The sequence below is a fragment of the Salmo salar genome, chromosome ssa17 (genome assembly GCF_905237065.1).
Source record: "Salmo salar chromosome ssa17, Ssal_v3.1, whole genome shotgun sequence".
In the NCBI taxonomy this organism is placed as follows: Eukaryota; Metazoa; Chordata; class Actinopteri; order Salmoniformes; family Salmonidae; genus Salmo; species Salmo salar.
In genome coordinates this window covers 52,183,182-52,202,009 of record NC_059458.1, presented here as the reverse complement: position 1 = coordinate 52,202,009, position 18,828 = coordinate 52,183,182, and the positions used below count along the sequence as shown (strand labels likewise).

General features: G+C 46.0%; 1 protein-coding gene and 1 non-coding gene across 5 annotated transcripts in view; one reads left to right on the top strand and one right to left on the bottom strand.

Annotated features, from left to right (window-relative positions):
• Window positions 1-18,828, top strand: part of LOC106576047 (ras association domain-containing protein 3) — a 56,367-nt gene that overhangs the window by 25,084 nt on the left and 12,455 nt on the right. The window contains exon 1 of one of the 4 annotated variants that reach the window (XM_014152879.2): window positions 1,767-2,097. The exons of the other annotated variants lie outside the window; for them this stretch is intronic. Coding sequence (XP_014008354.1) covers window positions 1,975-2,097 — 123 coding nt within the window. The 5' untranslated portion in view covers window positions 1,767-1,974. Of the gene's footprint in view, window positions 1-1,766; window positions 2,098-18,828 lie in introns of those variants that run through there. 4 annotated transcript variants of the gene reach the window in all.
• trnaa-agc (transfer RNA alanine (anticodon AGC)) lies at window positions 13,111-13,186 on the bottom strand. The gene has a single exon. It is a non-coding gene; the product is annotated as a tRNA-Ala (tRNA).

Here is an 18,828-nt window from a genome sequence, read left to right as displayed (position 1 = left end):
CTGTCTGTCTTGTTGAGCTTTGATCCAGAGTTTCTATCTGTTAAGGTTAGGTTATTTTTGCTATTCTGTGAGGGCCTATGTTTAGAACCTGCTACGGTGCTTTAGGTGCCAAGGATTCGGACATGTTGCAGCAGTGTGTAGAAGGGAGATCCCACAATGTGATAAATGTGCATGAGGGCATAGTCAGAGGGAGTGTACAGTTGGGATAGAGAAAGCACTGTTTGCCAACTGTGGGGATGCCCATGCAGCTGGGGCTACGAAGTACCCTGTGAAAGAGAGAGGTTGAGATTGCCAGAGTTCGAGTTGGGCAGAAAGTTTCCTATGCAGAGGCAGTGAAGAGAGTAGAGGATACCCCAAGGGTGAGTGATTCGACTGGGAGCCTCCAAGTGAGCAGGCCTGAAGCGAGAGAACCAGAGAGGATGAGTTTTAGTAAGGTTGGATTTCTTGCGGTTATAGCCGTGGTGATCAACTGCACTGATGGAGCAGATGTAACAGTGCAGGTTCCGTCCCTCTCTTCGCCCCAACCTGGGCTCGAACCAGGGACCCTTGCACACATCAACAACTGACACCCCACGAAGCATCGTTACCCATCGCGCCACAAAAGCCGCGGCCCTTGCAACGCAAGGGGAAACCCTACTTCAAGTCTCAGAGAGCGTGACGTCACCAATTGAAACGCTATTAGCGCGCACCACCGCTAACTAACTAGCCATTTCACATCGGTTACACTCACCCCCCCCTTTGACCTCATCCTTTTCCGCAGCAACCAACGATCCGGGTCAACAGCATCAATGTAACAGTGTAGGTTCCGTCCCTCTCTTCGCCCCAACCCGGGCTCGAACCAGGGACCCTTGCACACATCAACAACTGACACCCCACGAAGCATCGTTACCCATCGCGCCACAAAAGCCACGGCCCTTGCAACGCAAGGGGAAACCCTACTTCAAGTCTCAGAGCGAGTGACGTCACTGATTGAAATGCTATTAGCGCGCACCATCGCTAACTAACTAGCCATTTCACATCGGTTACACTCACCCCCCCTTTTAAGGGACGGAACCTGCACTGTTACATTGGTGCCGTGACCCGGATCATTGGTTGCTGCGGAAAAGGAGGAGGTGAAAGGGGGGGGGGGTGAGTGTAACCGATGTGAAATGGCTAGTTAGTTAGCGATGGTGCGCGCTAATAGCATTTCAATCAGTGACGTCACTCGCTCTGAGACTTGAAGTAGGGTTTCCCCTTGCGTTGCAAGGGCCGCGGCTTTTGTGGCGCGATGGGTAACAATGCTTCGTGGGGTGTCAGTTGTTGATGTGTGCAAGGGTCCCTGGTTCGAGCCCGGGTTGGGGCGAAGAGAGGGACGGAACCTACACTGTTACACAGACACCACCGAATATAGATGTGGTAGTTGCAGTAGTAGAGCAATATTTGGGTGTGAGAGATTTTAGTGCAGAAGATCCACAGGAAGTTTTGAGAGAAGGGGTTCTATCCAACGTGCCAAAGTAGTTTTTGGGGATAATGTATAGTTGCATGGTTAGATGGTGGTGCAATTGAAGTTTGTCCCATTCCTCTTTTCCCTTTTTGGGGGGGTGACCAAAATGTGCAATGTGCAATCCGCACTCCGACCTGCGAAAGGCAGCACCACAGCGTCTAGTCTGCCGGAAAACCACACGAAACAGAAGAAGCAGGAAAAAGTCAAAGGTGATTGGATAAGGGACTTGCGACGAGTTCTAGTAGGCGTGTCTTCAGAGCGGTTGACAGACAGCGCAGCCAGCGGCTGGATAGTTGCTAGAGTGAGGATTGTTCAGTAGTTGGTTGAAGAGTGAACGGAGGATTCGACTGGTCGAACGTTGGAAAGTATTCGGCTTTTTTCGGTTAAAAAAAACTAGTTTGAGGAGGTGTAACAAACTTCATTTTCTAGTTGTTGCTTTGCTATTCGTTTTTTGATGCTGACAAATTTGAAGATATTAGTTTTCTCCTCAAATGACGTGGACTAGCACCATGAGTAGTGGTTACAGCAGTTTAGAGGAGGACTCCGAAGAGTATTTTTTCACTGCCAGAACATCGTTCTTTAAGAAGCCTTCAGGGAAACCAACCCAGTGCAAGGTAAATTAACTTTAATTTATGCCAACGTCTCACCTGGTAGCAACTGTGTTTTGTCGTATGAAGGTAGCAACCTGTTGCTAAACAGCTAACGTTAAGGGGCTACCAGTTTCGGATTTAGTCTGCTAGACAGTATTTTCAACGTTACAAATGGCAGGCAGGCTAGCTAGCCATTCCATTAGCTACCGTTAGCTATCAATTATTTGCTTAGGCTAAATCCATATTGGTTTGCCAGGCTTTATGGTTTAGATTTGAATGGCGCTAATCTGATGGTGGGCAATTATACCCATAATCTGAGTGGCACGTGCAGCTAATATATTTCAGAACCACGTGGAATCGTACTTTGATAGGATAGCCACTTAAGGGCCCCTAACACTTCATATTTTAAACTATAGGCAACAATTAAAGTGTACAGTTGCATTTTAAACAGTGTAAGAGTTGGTTAATTGGAAACGTGCATGCCACAGGAGACCTTTAGTCCCTGATTGGGTTAAAGCCCATGACTTCCTGACTGGGGTATGGAACTCATAAGGCCAGTTTGTGCTCATCAATACTGGTCTGTCTCAGACCTCAAGACTCTACATATAATGTAACAGTTATTGTCCTGTCACACACACAACTGCATTCACTATGTATGTGGTGTGTGAGCTTGCAAACTCTTCTCAGCCTGACCTCTCATATTTCCATATGATCTTGATGGTCATATTCCATGCCAGGCTGCGGACAATGTGGCCCATGCAACACACATACACACTATGCCATGAAGGGACTTGCCCAGTAAGCATAATGCTGTCTGCCCCCACAATGGTGTTATTGTGGGTGAAATGTCAAGCAGAGTCTCTAGTTAAATCTCCAGCAGCTCAAATCCTGCTGAATGGGCTTCTATTCATCAAGCACATGTGAGTGACTTAATGCATTCTTTTAAATGTACTGTACTTCATGATGCCATCAGTTATACTACTGCTGCTTGTTTCAAATATGATTCGTGGGCTGAGAACTCAATCATTTCCCTTCTGACAGAACCACCACCAACATACAACAGTTAGGCTACCAGTTAATGATAAACCTCAGAGGGTCTAGTTAGGCTAGTTCGTTTCTTCTCCTGAGTCATTCCATAGCGATGTCTCCCCTTGAGCAATGGTTTTTGTGGTGATTTAGATTCTGTTGGCCTTGGCCCATGTTTAACCAAGAGTGCCTTTTCATTGTGGTGTGTCTTTACAAGTCAAAGCTTCAGCTTCAACGTGCTTCTAGTCTTTCTGTTTACCCCTTAGCACCATGGACACTCAGGGGAAATGGAGTCTCAAAAGGCTCTGACCCTGCCTGGGCTGCTGGGAAACAGCTGCAATAGACAGACAGCTTCTGAGTGACGGGGCCTCATAACCCTCCTCAGCTAGTCTCTGTGTCTCCAGAGTAGCTAGCTAATACTGTGGACTACTCTGTAATTCACAGCCTTCTCTCTGTGTATACGGGAGGAGAGGACCCTAATGGGTCTGTAGTGGAGCCATGTCATAGTTATATTGATGTATAGTACATTAATCATAATAGTAGGTGTTTAGTATAAGAGTTTGTGTTATTAGTTATGGTAGGGTTTTAGTAGAGCTGGGTTGGAGCCAGTGAATCAGTCGGCTCCAATCTACCATGGCCGCTGTGTAGGAGGAGAGGGCTGCTCCAAAGTCAACAACGGCAGACGCTTACATAAAATGATGACTACGCATTATCTCCTCTGTCAGTCTTCCTGTATAAAACTGAAACTATGGGCTGCCTTGGTCACAGAGAGGGCTGTTTGTTGGGTTGAGTGGAGGACAAGCGGTCACTATCTGTGGTTTGTGTGTTTTTGAGTGCTGTACAACAGTAATGCATTTCAGTCTCTCTCCTTGAGTGTTCTCTGTTTCCAGATGGAGAGGAAGGGAGAGAAACAGCTTAGTATCGGTCTTCCTCAGACATCAGAAACGCATGCTCTGTCCGTACCACAGGATTCCCCAGAGTAATAGAAGGGGATGGAATCACACCCATGGTTTCCAACAGTTTCTGTGGTAGATATACAAGCTGCTTTAGCCTCCCTTCCAGTCTCTGTTGGTGGGAAAAGGCCCCTTTTTAGTTGAATCTCAGTCCTGTAGGTTATATTCCCGTGAGAGTACAGGAGAGGGGCTTTGATGGCAGAGGCAGTGCCCCCACACCAATTCAGGGAGGCTGGGTTTGACTTGTCTATGACATCACCTGACTGCATGGTGTGCAAACTCCATGTCAGGACCTTAATCAACCACACAATCCATTAACACACCCTCCCTCACGCGTCTCCCCCTCTTCCAACGCCACCCCAGGTTCCTCAGCTATTGTGTTGCAGTTCCTGAATGTTCTCAGTTTTGTGTCCGGTTCTCTTTCTGCTGCCACTTTCAGTCCAAGTTGTGCATCATTACTAGAGCTGGGACTAACTTCCTTGACATTTTTAGTATTGTGGCAAGGAAACACAACATGAAGGGGATTTAACGTCTTTAGGAAATCAGCCCTAGTGTTGGAAACAAATATCATTATGTTGTCAGACACATGTATTTATTTTCCAAGCTATAGAACACTATTTTACATACAGCAGGTTTTTAAAGTACCAAAGAGTTTAGTCTGATTCGTGTTTTCATTTTTGCCATGGAAATAATATTGCGGTATTGGTATTGTCCTGGCCCTAATTATTACAGTATCACATTTACCACAGTTCCTCCATTTTGTCCTGTTTGTCATCTTGCTGTAGGAAATTAGGAAATGTAAACAAACATGCAAGTCCAAAGTACATACAACAAACCAGTTCTCCAGACCTGCTCTTCCTCCTGGGCTGTACTGTGCTAGCGTTCGCTTAGCACTAGCCTTTGGGGAGTGGAAAGGGTCTGAGTGAAAGAGAAGACCTCCAGGAGCCCCAGCCAATCTCTCACTCACAGTAGAACCTTCAGTCTGCTGTGAGTTTACATTATGGCAGCCAGACCTCTCCAGACGCCTGTTCCAGAAGGAGAGCTCTGTCTCTGCTATTCAGAGACGGGGTGTCCATTTTTACTGCATACTGACATCTCTTTTAGTGTGTGTCAGAGCTATAACCCTTCTGACTTGAGACTTCAGATCTGGAGATGAAGACAGTTTGGCAGTGGTACACCCAGACTAGACAAAATGTATGATCTGCTCCAGGGAGATTTCCAATATATATCTTGTTAATTATATATACACTGCTCAAAAAAATAAAGGGAACACTTAAACAACACAATGTAAGTCCAAGTCAATCACACTTCTGTGAAATCAAACTGTCCACTTAGGAAGCAACACTAATTGACAATACATTTCACATGCTGTTGTGCAAATGGAATAGACAACAGGTGGAAATTTATAGGCAATTAGCAAGACACCCCCAATAAAGGAGTGGTTCTGCAGGTGGGGACCAGAGACCACTTCTCAGTTCCTATGCTTCCTGGCTGATGTTTTGGTCACTTTTGAATGCTGGCGGTGCTTTCACTCTAGTGGTAGCATGAGACGGAGTCTACAACCCACACAAGTGGCTCAGGTAGTGCAGCTCATCCAGGATGGCACATCAATGCGAGCTGTGGCAAGAAGGTTTGCTGTGTCTTGTCAGCGTAGTGTCCAGAGCATGGAGGCGCTACCAGGAGACAGGCCAGTACATCAGGAGACGTGGAGGAGACCGTAGGAGGGCAACAACCCAGCAACAAGACCGCTACCTCCGCCTTTGTGCAAGGAGGAGCAGGAGAAGCACTGCCAGAGCCCTGCAAAATGACCTCCAGCAGGCCACAAACGTGCATGTGTCTGCTCAAACGGTCAGAAACAGACTCCATGAGGGTGGTATGAGGGCCCGACATCCACAGGTGGGGGTTGTGCTTACAGCCCAACACCGTGCAGGACGTTTGGCATTTGCCAGAGAACACCAAGATTGGCAAATTCGCCACTGGCGCCCTGTGCTCTTCACAGATGAAAGCAGGTTCACACTGAGCACGTGACAGACGTGACAGAGTCTGGAGACGCCGTGGAGAACGTTCTGCTGCCCGCAACATCCTCCAGCATGACCGGTTTGGCGGTGGGTCAGTCATGGTGTGGGGTGGCATTTCTTTGGGGGGGCCACACAGCCCTCCATGGGCTCGCCAGAGGTAGCCTGACTGCCATTAGGTACCGAGATGAGATCCTCAGACCCCTTGTGAGACCATATGCTGGTGCGGTTGGCCCTGGGTTCCTCCTAATGCAAGACAATGCTAGACCTCATGTGGCTGGAGTGTGTCAGCAGTTCCTGCAAGAGGAAGGCATTGATGCTATGGACTGGCCCGCCCGTTCCCCAGACCTGAATTCAATTGAGCACATCTGGGACATCATGTCTCGCTACATCCACCAACGCCACGTTGCACCACAGACTGTCCAGGAGTTGGCGGATGCTTTAGTCCAGGTCTGGGAGGAGATCCCTCAGGAGACCATCCGCCACCTCATCAGGAGCATGCCCAGGCGTTGTAGGGAGGTCATACAGGCACGTGGAGGCCACACACACTACTGAACCTCATTTTGACTTGTTTTAAGGACATTACATCAAAGTTAGATCAGCCTGTAGTGTGGTTTTCCACTTTAATTTTGAGTGTGACTCCAAATCCAGACATCCATGGGTTGATAAATTGGATTTCCATTGATTATTTTTGTGTGATTTTGTTGTCAGCACATTCAACTATGTAAAGAAAAAAGTATTTAATAAGATTATTTCTTTCATTCAGATCTAGGATGTGTTGTTTAAGTGTTCCCTTTATTTTTTTGAGCTATATATATATATATATATACATACATACATACATACATACATACACACGAGTACTTAATGTCCAAGCGCGGAGTGCCTGTGTTTAAACTGACTGGTGCCACTACATTTGTCCCGTCATCAGCTTTACACAAAGCCTTTCGTGTCTGTTTCGATGTGGCGTGTTGATGATAGGAGACTGAATAGCATGACTAAGCAGTGGCAGAGGGCTCGGGGCACCACTTGAGGTATAGACTGTTTGAAGAAGAGTCCCTGAAGCTTTATATTCACAACATAGCCGACCCTCAACACCGTTCAGCTCGGCTGTGTGTGTCCGTGGGCTCTGCGTGTGTCATTGGGTGCAATGCAGGCCTGTTTCCTTCCTGCTGTTGTGAATTTTGTTCTGCTGCAGAAAGGAGAGTATGTCAACAGTTTCTCTGTTTAAACCGAGCAAGACCCACACAGCATACTCTACCAATCCAGCCCTCGCAGCTACTGATAAAAAGAAAAGACTGATATGGAAACATCCTTCTTAGTTTAGAAATGCAAAACGGGGCCTAAAGTCATCTAGCCTACATATCAAACATGTTGAATAAACACTGCTCTGAAGTTGGGTTTTACTGCAGGGAGTTAGTATGGGTGTAGGCTACTTTATGATCAGTCTTGCTCTTTTATGTTGCTGTAGCATGACCGGCCTACACATTACATAAAGCTCTTTTATAACTGTCTGCTGCTCTAAGTATTCTGTTCCAGAGGAAACAGCTCTCGCAGTCTCAACATACACGCAGAGCAGGCTCCTTGGTAATATGATTACCTTTCGAAGACTGCCTGCGTCATGAAGCAGATGAGGTGTTTGTTTAACACTGGACCCATGTGAGTGTGCTCGACTACTCATGCATGTACAACCACATCAGTCATGGAACGGAAGCACTCGATGCTAGATCAAGCTTCCAGACCTACTGAACTGTATCACGTGGTCATGTCCCATCCTAGCAAGACCACAGAGCAGGTGGTCTGAGACACACACCCCTTCACTGTCTGTGAGAGAATCCCCCTTTCCTCTGGACAACAAACTGTCATTATCCTGAATAATGCCCTGTAATGGAACTACTGAGGCCCAATAGGGGCTGGTTCTTACTCATAGGTCCCAGAAGACACCTGGTCTACAGGTGGGTGTTACACAGTAGGAAGGGCATCCAGGTGGTCATTTAACTGACGAGTCGGCCACCACCCTCTCATTTCCCCTGGCAAGGGTCAGAGGTCAACTGTTTTAGATCAGAGGGTTGTGGGTCACTATCCTCGAAGGGTCCCTGGCTGCCATATGCTGTTTCTGGGAACAGTTAGAGAAACTGGCTGTGGCTGTAATTACTGTACCACCATCTCACACACACACACACACACACACACACACACACACACACACACACTATGCATGTTGTCTGCACACATTACACACTACGCACAAGCTCCACACACACACCACTGCACACTATGTGAGAAGGGGAGGACATACCAACAGTATAGAATGTATTGGGTCTAGTAGCTACATTTTAAATGTATGCAGTGTATCAGCTGATCAATCATGCCACTTGTAGGTCAATGTAAGAGTAATGGAACATGACTTTTTGAAGAGATGAGATTGAAGCTGCTCAGGCCAGTGTGTTGTGGAAACCCATTCTTTACTGTAGGCTTAAAGTGTTTATTGCATTGTTGATGGGTGTCCCAGCACTCTCAATACACACTTGGATGTTCCAGCCCGAGTCCTATATCGACATAGCCTGAAAGACCGCTCAGCAAGGTAGAAGCCACTGCTCCAAAACCGCCATTAAAAAGCCCGACTACAGTTTGCAACTGCACATGTGGACAAAGATTGTACTTTTTGGAGAAATGTCCTCAGGTCTGATGAAACAAAAATAGAACTGTTTGGCCATAATGCCCATCGTTATGTTTGGAGGAAAAAGGGGGAGGCTTGCAAGCCGAAGAACACCATCCCAACCGTCAAGCACAGGGGTGGCAGCATCATGTTGTGCAGGTGCTTTGCTGCTGGAGGGACTGGTGCACTTCACAAAATAGATGGCATCATGAGGGAGGAAAATTATGTGGATATATTGAAGCAACATCTCCAGACATCAGTCAGGAAGTTAAAGCTTGGTTGCAAATGGGTCTTCCAAATGGACAATGACCCCAAGCCTACTTCCAAGTTGAGGCAAAATGGCTTAAGGACAACAAGGTCAAGGTATTGGAGTGGCCATCACAAAGCCCTGACCTCAATTCTATAGAAAATTTGTGGGCAGAACTGAAAAAGCGTGTGCGAGCAAGGAGGCCTACAAACCTGACTCAGTTACACCAGCTCTGTCAGGAGGAATGGGCCAAAATTCACCCAACTTATTGTGGGAAGCTTGTGGAAGGCACCCAAAACGTTTGACCCAAGTTAAACAATTTAAAGGCAATGCTACCAAATACTAATTGAGTGTATGTAAACTTCTGACTTACTGGGAATGTGATGAAATAAATAAATCATTCTCTCTACTATTATTCTGACATTTCATTCTTAAGATAAAGTGGTGATCCTAACTGACCTAAGACAGGGAATGTTTACTAGGATTAAATGTCAGGAATTATGAAACTGAGTTTAAATGTATTTGGCTAAGGTGTATGTAAACTTCTGACTTCAACTGTACATGTAGGTAGGGGTAAAGTGACATAGATAATAAACAGCGAGTAGCATCAGTAAAAAAATATATAATGAGGGGGGGGGAGTCAATGCAAATAGTTCAGGTAGCCATTTGATTAACTGTTCAGCAGTCTTATGGCTTTGGGGTAGAAGCTGTTAAAGAGCCTTTTGGGTCCAGACTTGGTGCTCCGCTACCGATTGCCGTCCGTGGGCTGTACCCACTACCCTCTAACACCTTACGGTCAGATGCCGAGCAATTGCCATACCAAGTTGTGATGTAACCGTTCAGGATGCTTTCGATAGCGCAGCTGTTTAACTTCGAGGATCAGGGGACCCATGCCAAATCTTTTTAGTCTCTTGAGGCGTTGTCGTGCCCTCTTCACGACTGTCTTGGTGTGTTTGGACCGTGATAGTTTGTTGTTGATGTGGACACCAAGGAACTTTTAAGCTCTACAGCCCCGTCAATGTGAACGAGGGCACGAGCCCTCTTCCTGTAGTCCACGATCAGCTCCTTTGTCTTGCTCACATTGAGGGAGAGTTTGTTGTCCTGGCACCACACAGCCAGGTCTCTGACCTCCTCCCTATAGGCTCTCATCATTGTCGGTGATCAGGCCTACCACTGTTGTGTCAACAAGCTTTAATGATGGTGTTGGAGTTGTGCGTGGCCACAGTCGTGGGTGAACCGGGAGTACAGGAGGGGACTAAGTACACACCCTTGAGGGGCCCTCATGTTGAGGATCAGCACTGCGGATGTATTGTTACCTACCCTTACCACCTGGGGGCGGCCCATCAGGAAGTCAGGATCCAGTTGCAGAGGGAGGTGTTTAGTCCCAGGGTCCTTAGCTTTGTGGGCACTATGGTGTTGACTACAGCTCAGTGTTCAATGAACACCATTCTCATGTAGGTGTTCCTTTTGTCCAGGTGTGGAGTGCAATTAAGATTGCGTCATCTGTTGATCTTTTGGGGTAGTATGCGAATTGGAGTTGGTCTAGGATTTCAGGAATGATGGTGTTGTGAGGCATAACCAGCCTTTTCAAAGCACTTCATGACTACAGACGTAAGTGCCACTGGTCGGTAGTCATTTGGGCAGGTTACCTTGGTGTTCTTGGGCACAGGGATTAATTACGCCTTTGGATGGCGATTGTGACATTGAAAAATAGATGAAGGTGCAATAACTGGTGTCTTCACTGAGCCTTATTATCCCTCTGAGTCTTAGTAACAGCCCCGCTATGGCTGGCTGCTATGGTCACTGCACTGTATGGCTATAGCTGCTGGTCTCCGCCCTGCCTAGTACTGCAGCTGTGTCTGTGTGATTAGTGAGAATGCTTTGTCTACGACTCCTGTCGGAACAGTCCTCCATCAGCCACACCATTCATCTCACACTCCATTATGCATTGTACCACACATGCCAGAGATAGGCCTGTTCAGGGTTCTATTGGAGCTGAGAAGGGAATGAGCCTCGGTCTGTCAACCTCTGTCATGTCCATGTGGTATGGGTTTATTCATGGTAGGAAAAGCAACCACACACCCCCGTCCCATTCCCACAGAGTGTGGACAGTTTGCTAAATGTGACTTGTAACCCTATAGGGCTTCTGTGTGCTGTTTCTGCACCTGGTTAGTGCCTGACTGAGTGGTCTAAGCGTGCGTTGACTGAGATACACAACCATGCTATCACATGTTCTTACTTCTATTTTGAATGGATTTAATTGAGCACTTATTCAGTTTGACCTGCTTAGGGTAAAGAGAATACTGTTTGGTTCTCAGAACAGGACCGTTGTAGTATGCTACTGCCGGTTATCTATCTAATCTCACACACACACACATTCACACATGCATATAAACAAACAGACCGGTTGAGGTAATGGTTGTCACAGGAGAGTAGCCTTTAGTTAGTTAATGATGAACGACTGCTGGTTAGCTAGACGCCTTTAGGCCAATATAATGAACAGACCTTCAGTTTCACTATGAGAGGCTTGTCAATGTCTCAACTCTCCATACTCCAGGTCGAGAGCCTTTCATCAACGTTGATTTGAAGTAGTGCCGTTTTGAATGTCAGAGTTGAGTCTACAGTTGTAGAATATTAGCCTGTTTTGACTGCCTTGGAACAGTTAGTACAGTAGTTTCCCCACAGGTTTAGGGTTTGATGTGACAGTCTGTACCATGCAGCCAAGGACCTTGAAAATTAATTTTCTGCTGCAGTTTCCCTGCAACTATGCTGACTGAGTGGGATAGCCTTGTGTTGCGCTTGTTACGCTCTCTGCAGTGTGGTTCCTGTCTGTCTTTGCTAAGTGAGGGTTACAGACACGATAGAGCGGGTCAATGCTACTCCCCATTGACTAGCTCTACAGGCTAGCTCCCTGCCGATTCATACTTCCGTGGCAGTTTTCATGATGCGTACTTTAGGAGTGTTAGTCAGACAAGTCTACTTCCTCCGAGTGAACCACCATAGTATCACATTTGCTCAGTCATCCCCATATTCCACATACTGTGTGTTCTATTGTGTTCCTGTCTCTTGACACAGACACACCTGTTTTTCATCCCTCTTTATTATCCTCAATGTGTTGGTCTATAGGAATGTTTTCCATGTTACTGTAATCCGATCTGTCTGAAGCCAGGCCTGTTTTATGTCTCTGAGATGGAGATCCACTCTAGAGAGAGAAGTGAATCAGAAAGACTGGAACAGTGCTGGGCCTAGTGCTATTTGTTACACTGCATTCCCTATGTGTCTCCTATCGCTATATGCCATGTCAAATCAAACTTTATTTGTCACGTCTTACCGTGAAATACTTACTTACAAGCCCTTAACCAACAGTGCAGTTCAAGAAGAGTTAAGAAAATATTTACCAAATAAACTCAAGTAAAAAGTTACAAAATAACAATAACGAGGCTGTATACAGAGGGTACCGAGACAGTGTGGGGGTACAGGTTAGTTGTTAATTTGTTCATGTTAGGTAGGGGTGAAATGACTATGCATAGATAATAAACAGCGAGTAGCAGCAGTGTACCAAACAAATGGGGGGATGAGTGTGTTAATGTAAATAGTCCGATGGCCACTTGATTAATTGTTCAGTAGTCTTATGGCTTGGGGGTAGAAGCTGATAAGGAGCCTTTTGGTCCTAGACTTGGCGCTCCGGTACCGCTTGCCGTGTAGTAGCAGAGAACAGTTTTAACTTGGGTGACTGGAGTCTGACAATTTTATCGGCTTTCCTCTGGCGCGCCTTTTATATAGGTCCTGGATGGCAGGAAGCTTGTACTTGGCCGTACGTACTACCCTCTGTAACGCCTTACGGTCAGATGCCGAGCAGTTGCCTACCAGGCAGTTATGCTCTCGATGGTGCAGCTGTAGAACTTTGAGGATCAGTGGACCCATGCCAAATCTTTTGTCTCCTAAGGGAGAAAAGGTTTTGTGCCCGCTTCACGACTATCTTGGTGTGTTTGGACCATGCTAGTTTGTTGACGTGGACACCAAGGAACTTTAACATTTTTTACATTTTAGTCATTTAGCAGACGCTCTTATCCAGAGCGACTTACAGTAGTGAATACATTTCATACATTTTTTTACATTTATTTTTCTCTCCGTACTGGCCCCCCGTGGGAATCGAACCCACAACCCTGGCATTGCTAACACCATGCTCTACCAACTGAGCCACAGGGAAGGCTACTACAGCCCATACGATGTTAATGGGGTCCTGTTTGGCCCGGTCTTTTCCTGTAGTCCACGATCAGCTCCTGTCTTGCTCACATTGAGGGAGAGGTTGTTGTCCTGGCACCACACTGCCTAGGCTACATACTATAGTGAATGTGTGTGTATTGTGTGGATTTCTCCCCCTGTGGGCCTCTCTCACATTAGGCTGACAACATGCTGACCCAGCACAGTGGTTTGAGGCATGTTGAGTCTTCCCCAGGCAGTTAACGTGAACTCTCAATCATCCCTGTCTCCCTAGGTAACATGTCTGCAGTGCAGGGTCCAGGTTTCCACAGAGCCAGCTAATAACACTCAACAGTGGAAGTCTGGGATATTGTTGGCCTGGGTTCTCAAAGGACTGGCCTACGGTTCTGTTCTGGGAAGTGTCTTTCAGTGCTGTGAAATTTTCAATTGCCTCACACACTAAAATAGCTACTGATGAACTGGGAAGTCTGCCTTTCAAAATGTCACATCTCACCACCCCATGCTTACTCCCCGTTGCTGAAACGCGCGCACACACACACGCACACAGTGTTGGGTAACCAGCTTTTCAGATGAAGTGATTGGGGAGGATGTGGTGTAAAAGCCTGAGGAGCTGAGAGGTGTGAGGAAGTAGAACAGTCTAGTTATTGGACTACAGCAATGTAATGTCTTTATTATAGGCCTAGGCTACATGCTGCAGTAATGAATCCTGTCTGCACCAGTCAGTCGTACTCAACACACTGATATTAAGCCTATATTTCAGGAGTCTTAGAAAAACAATAACTGTGCTGGAACATCCTGGCAAGAAGCCACTTGGTGGTGAGGAGTTGAGTTATCAGCACTGTTTTGTGTGGTGAAGCTATACAGCTGTGGGATAGCTGTGTTGGAGGACTATACTAGGGCTGACATCGTTTGGGGAATAAGCTTTTGGTCGACCTAAGATTTGTTAAAACATTTTTAGGTCGAGCAGTTACAATTTATATATTTTTTTAAACATTTTATGGAACATCTTGATTGAAGCCTGTCAGTGGACTAATCCATTGCGGAGGCCGTGCCGATGGCTCACCAGTAGTACATTTACAGTTAACCTCTTACATCTAGACGTTCCGCTAGCCGAACACCTGCTCCAATATCCAATGATGGGCGTGGCGCGAAATACAAACTCCTCTAAAATACAAAAACTTCAATTTTTCAAACATATGACTATTTCACAGCATTTTAAAGATAAGACTCTCCTTTATCTAACCACACTGTCCGATTTCAAAAAGGCTTTACAACGAAAGCAAAACATTAGATTATGTCAGCAGAGTACCAAGCCAGAAATAATCAGACACCCATTTTTCAAGCTAGCATATAATGTCACAAAAACCCAGAAGACAGCTAAATGCAGCACTAACCTTTTATGATCTTCATCAGATGACAACCCTAGGACATATGTTATACAATACATGCATGTTTTGTTCAATCAAGTTCATATTTATATCAAAAACCAGCTTTTTACATTAGCATGTGACGTTCAGAACTAGCATACCCCCCGCAAAGTTCAATCATTAACAGCCTCAGAAATTGCAGCCCAAATAAATGCTTCACAGAGTTCAAGTAACAGACACATCTCAACATCAACTGTTCAGAGGAGACTGAGTGAATCAGGCCTTCATGGTCAAATTGCTGCCAAGCAACTTTAGTCTGGCTTTTTTATGGCGGTTTTGGATCAGTGGCTTCTTCCTTGCTGAGCGACCTTTCAGGTTATGTCGATATAGGACTCGTTTTACTGTGGATATGGATACTTTTGTACATTTTTCCTCCAGCATCTTCACAAGGTCCTTTGCTGCTGTTCTGGGATTGATTTGCATGTATAGCCAACTAGCGCAAAAATAATATTGCCACATCGTCAAAACAATGATACATCGTCCCCAAAAAAATCCAAATATGGAACTCACTTTTTTTCTTAGCTTCCCTTCACTACCTCAGCCCCCTCTCTCTCATATGTTTGACTTGGTGTGGAGCAGTAGACTAGGCAGTAGACTACACATGGAGCACAGACTCGGAGAAACAGGCACATCCCAACTCCCCAAGATTCAGATTTTCCAATCTCCAGTGTTTTCATACCTCTGCTAGATAGGGGGTCTGTGGAGATCTCTATCAGCAGTCTGTGTGTTCTAGGCCAGGGGCCTGTGGGGAGAGTCAGCAGTTCTACCGGGGTGGTTTCCATTCCTCTTTCTCTTTGTTCAGCCCAGAGTTTGTTCTGTTCAGTATTTTTGTTTTGTGTGTGTTCAGCAGAGGGTTTCAGTCGTGACCTCCTTACTCATCCTCAGTAAAGCCACTTTCAGGTATGCGTGTCCATTGACACCACAGGAGGCAGAATGGACTCTCTCACTCTGAGCCCACTGAGCAGGAATTCACCTCTGTTCTATCCAGTGGGACGCTAAGGGATGGATCACACTCTCCTGCTGCAGTCAATGGAGTGGTTTAGTCTTTCCCACGTTATTCTGTGTGTATGTGCATGCAGTACTGGGTCAGACTCAGGACAGTAAATAGCAGCTGGAATCCCTCCAGGTCAAAATTAATACTGTGCTGTTTGTAGTGTGGTGTCAGGGAATTGGCTGTGGTATAGTGGTAGTATAGAAGCTCCAAGTGGGTTTTCACTGGATGCGGTGTATGCAGTGCTTGGTTTATGTCTACAGAACCTGCATTAGTTGAGGAATGTCCACGTCTGTTATGCGGAGGAAAGGTGTGGCTGCTGTGGATTTCCCCTCTATGCTGAAGAGGAAGTCCCACACAGAGGGGCGGATAGTTGCTTCATCACTATAGCACTGAATGAGACTGGTCATGGATTCACAAACTACCATAACACATGGTCAAACTGCTCTTCCCTGAATCTTTATCTAGAACAATATCCACGCCCATACATCCAGATGTAGGTTGTCAGGGGTGTTTAGTCTATTTCCAGCCTTTCTTAGCTTGTTTTATTTTCTGCTTGAGAAGCATGGCTGTCTGGCTCTGTCCATCTGTAAACGGATAACATCAGCTGTGTGTAATCTATATTAGTCAGGCGAGGAACTGGTTTGTTTGACTGACTGCGACTGACACAAAGCATAGCCTATTCTCTCACCTTTGAACACACCAAACACATTACACCACACCTAGCACTAGAGGTCGACCGATTAATCGGCATGGCCGATTTCACGGTTTCATAACCATTGGTAATCGGCATTTTTGGTCGCCTATTACATTGCACTCCACGAGGAGACTGCGTGGCAGGCTGACCACCTGTTACGCGAGTGCAGCAAGGAGCCAAGGTAAGTTGCTTCCTAGCATTACACTTATCTTATAAAAAAAACAATCAATCTTAACATAATCACTAGTTAACTACACATGGTTAATATGACTAGTTTAACTAGCTTGTCCTGCTTTGCAAATAATCAATGCGGTGCCTCTTAATATATCATCAAATCAGTCTACTTCGCCAAACGGTGATTTTAACAAGCGCATTCACAAATTTTATTTTTTATATATAAAAAAAAACGTCTGATTAATCGGTTTTGGCTTTTTTTGGTCCTTCAATAATCGGTACCGGCGTTGAAAAATCATAAACGGTCGACCTCTACCTAACACACATTGCTTCGCACGTTAAGCTACACCCTCACACCTCTACTTAACCCTGCACTGAACTCGTAACTCTACTAAGGCTTACTCTAAGCACTCAACCCCAGAGCCACTTTACCGCACGCTGGCCCACAGCTATCCCACATTGCTCTGCCAACTGACTCTTCACCCTAAAAAAACAACTCCCCTCTCCTCCCTCCTCCTTTATCAGTCCTGCTCTTATACCTCTGCCACCCCAGCTAACCCTGCCTGCCTCAGGAAAAGTTGCCTAACTGCTTACTTCAATCAGGGTACAGAGGGAGAGTATAGGCTTGTCGTTAATTTAACGGAGTCTAATCCGACTGGCATTCATTAACCTTGATGCTGCAGTAACTACAGTGAAGGGAGTGTAGGGTGGACAGGTTAAGAGCGACAGGTTGAACTCTCAGGGACAGTCCTAAAATCTGTTCTGCTGTGTTTCTGCTCTCCTCCTCGCCGGCTGCAGTGTAGTGGCCCGTGGCTAAAACAAACACTGTGTGGGAGGGAGAAGGCTGTTTTGTTTTGGGGCATTACCTCATCAGCATGTTTGTTTTGCCTTTTGTCTCACGCTCCGGCTCGCTGGTGCTCCTCTGTCTGTATGTACTCAAACACACTCCCTTTTACATACTCTGCCTCGGAACCTAAAGTAATGATACCGATGTTAGTTTGTTCAAGACCGCAGTCATGAGCTGGCTCGGCACTGAGCCATCTGTTGTAGTTGATCATAACCTCTGTGAGGTTCTGTTTGAAACAGAGGTAATCCTGGTCGTGATGGCTGTCAGGCCAATGAACCAACTCTCTCTCTCACAACCCCTGTGTGGTCATGGCCCGTACAATAGCGGCTAGCAAGTGTTGTCATAACCATCACCAACCTCTTTCTCTGTGGCTACCCATAATCCCCTGGGTCTTACTGTGAGCCACCTTAATCAGCTGTGACCTGTACAACCCGGTAAAGTACTTCAGGGATGACTAGCTCTATCTGCCGTGACTACAGTGTGTGTATAAATACATGGTGGATTTAGAGGCTAAAGCCCCCCAGATTGTACTTTTTTTTTGTCATCTTATGCCAGTATTTTGCCGTCCCTGACAATTGCAAAGTCGTAGGTCGTAAACGATTGTCGGTCGTCTTGGCTCTTTCAGTGTGACCGGGCCTACATCTGATTTAAGTACCGCTACGTCCGGTCGTAGGCTCCAACAGTTCTGGCAGTATCAGATTTGTTTGGGGCCTTTATGGTGTGTGTGTGTGGCTGGTGTTACGAGCCGATCTCGGTGACTGACCAATAGGAACACAACCAGCACTGATTATGCACACAATAATACGATTATTGGGAAGAGTCAGAATAATATAATAGTTTGATTTAAATGTTTGCATGCTGTGTAATAACCCTCTTTACATGACCCATCTGAAGTCAAGCTACCTGATGGCGATTGCGCATTTATCAAAATCTCAATCAAAATAAATCTTCTACCACAGTGACAATGTTATTTTGAGATTCTGAGTTCGGACATATGTTGTGAAGAATATGCATACTTTCAGTAAGACTGAATCTGACCTACTGTCTGCAAAGGCCTTTAGTTATCAGTGTAGAGCCACTTTCTCCTCCTTGATATGCTGTCATGTCTATGTAGTGCTAACAGTGCCGTTGACCTAGTATTCCTGTAGTGAGTCACTGGGCTCAACCAAGCAACAGGTCAATGTCACCTGTTTGGGCTCATACACTGCAACCCATAGTCTCATGAACCTACTGGGTCACACCATGGGCTAGGTGGACTTGACCTACAGCGCCGCCCAGTCCCCAGTCAGTGAACACATCTGGCTGCGGCAAGAGTCTAAACCCCAGCATTAGACCATATCCGTTGCTAACCGTAACGGTTAGGAGTTTTGTACTGTATTTTATGAGCCTGTTTTCCTCTGTGGTAGGCAGTAAAGTCCATCAGAAGCATGCCTTTTACTGCCTTGATGTTGACATTAAAGAGAACTCTAGTAGGTCAGGAATAGGGCCCCAGTCA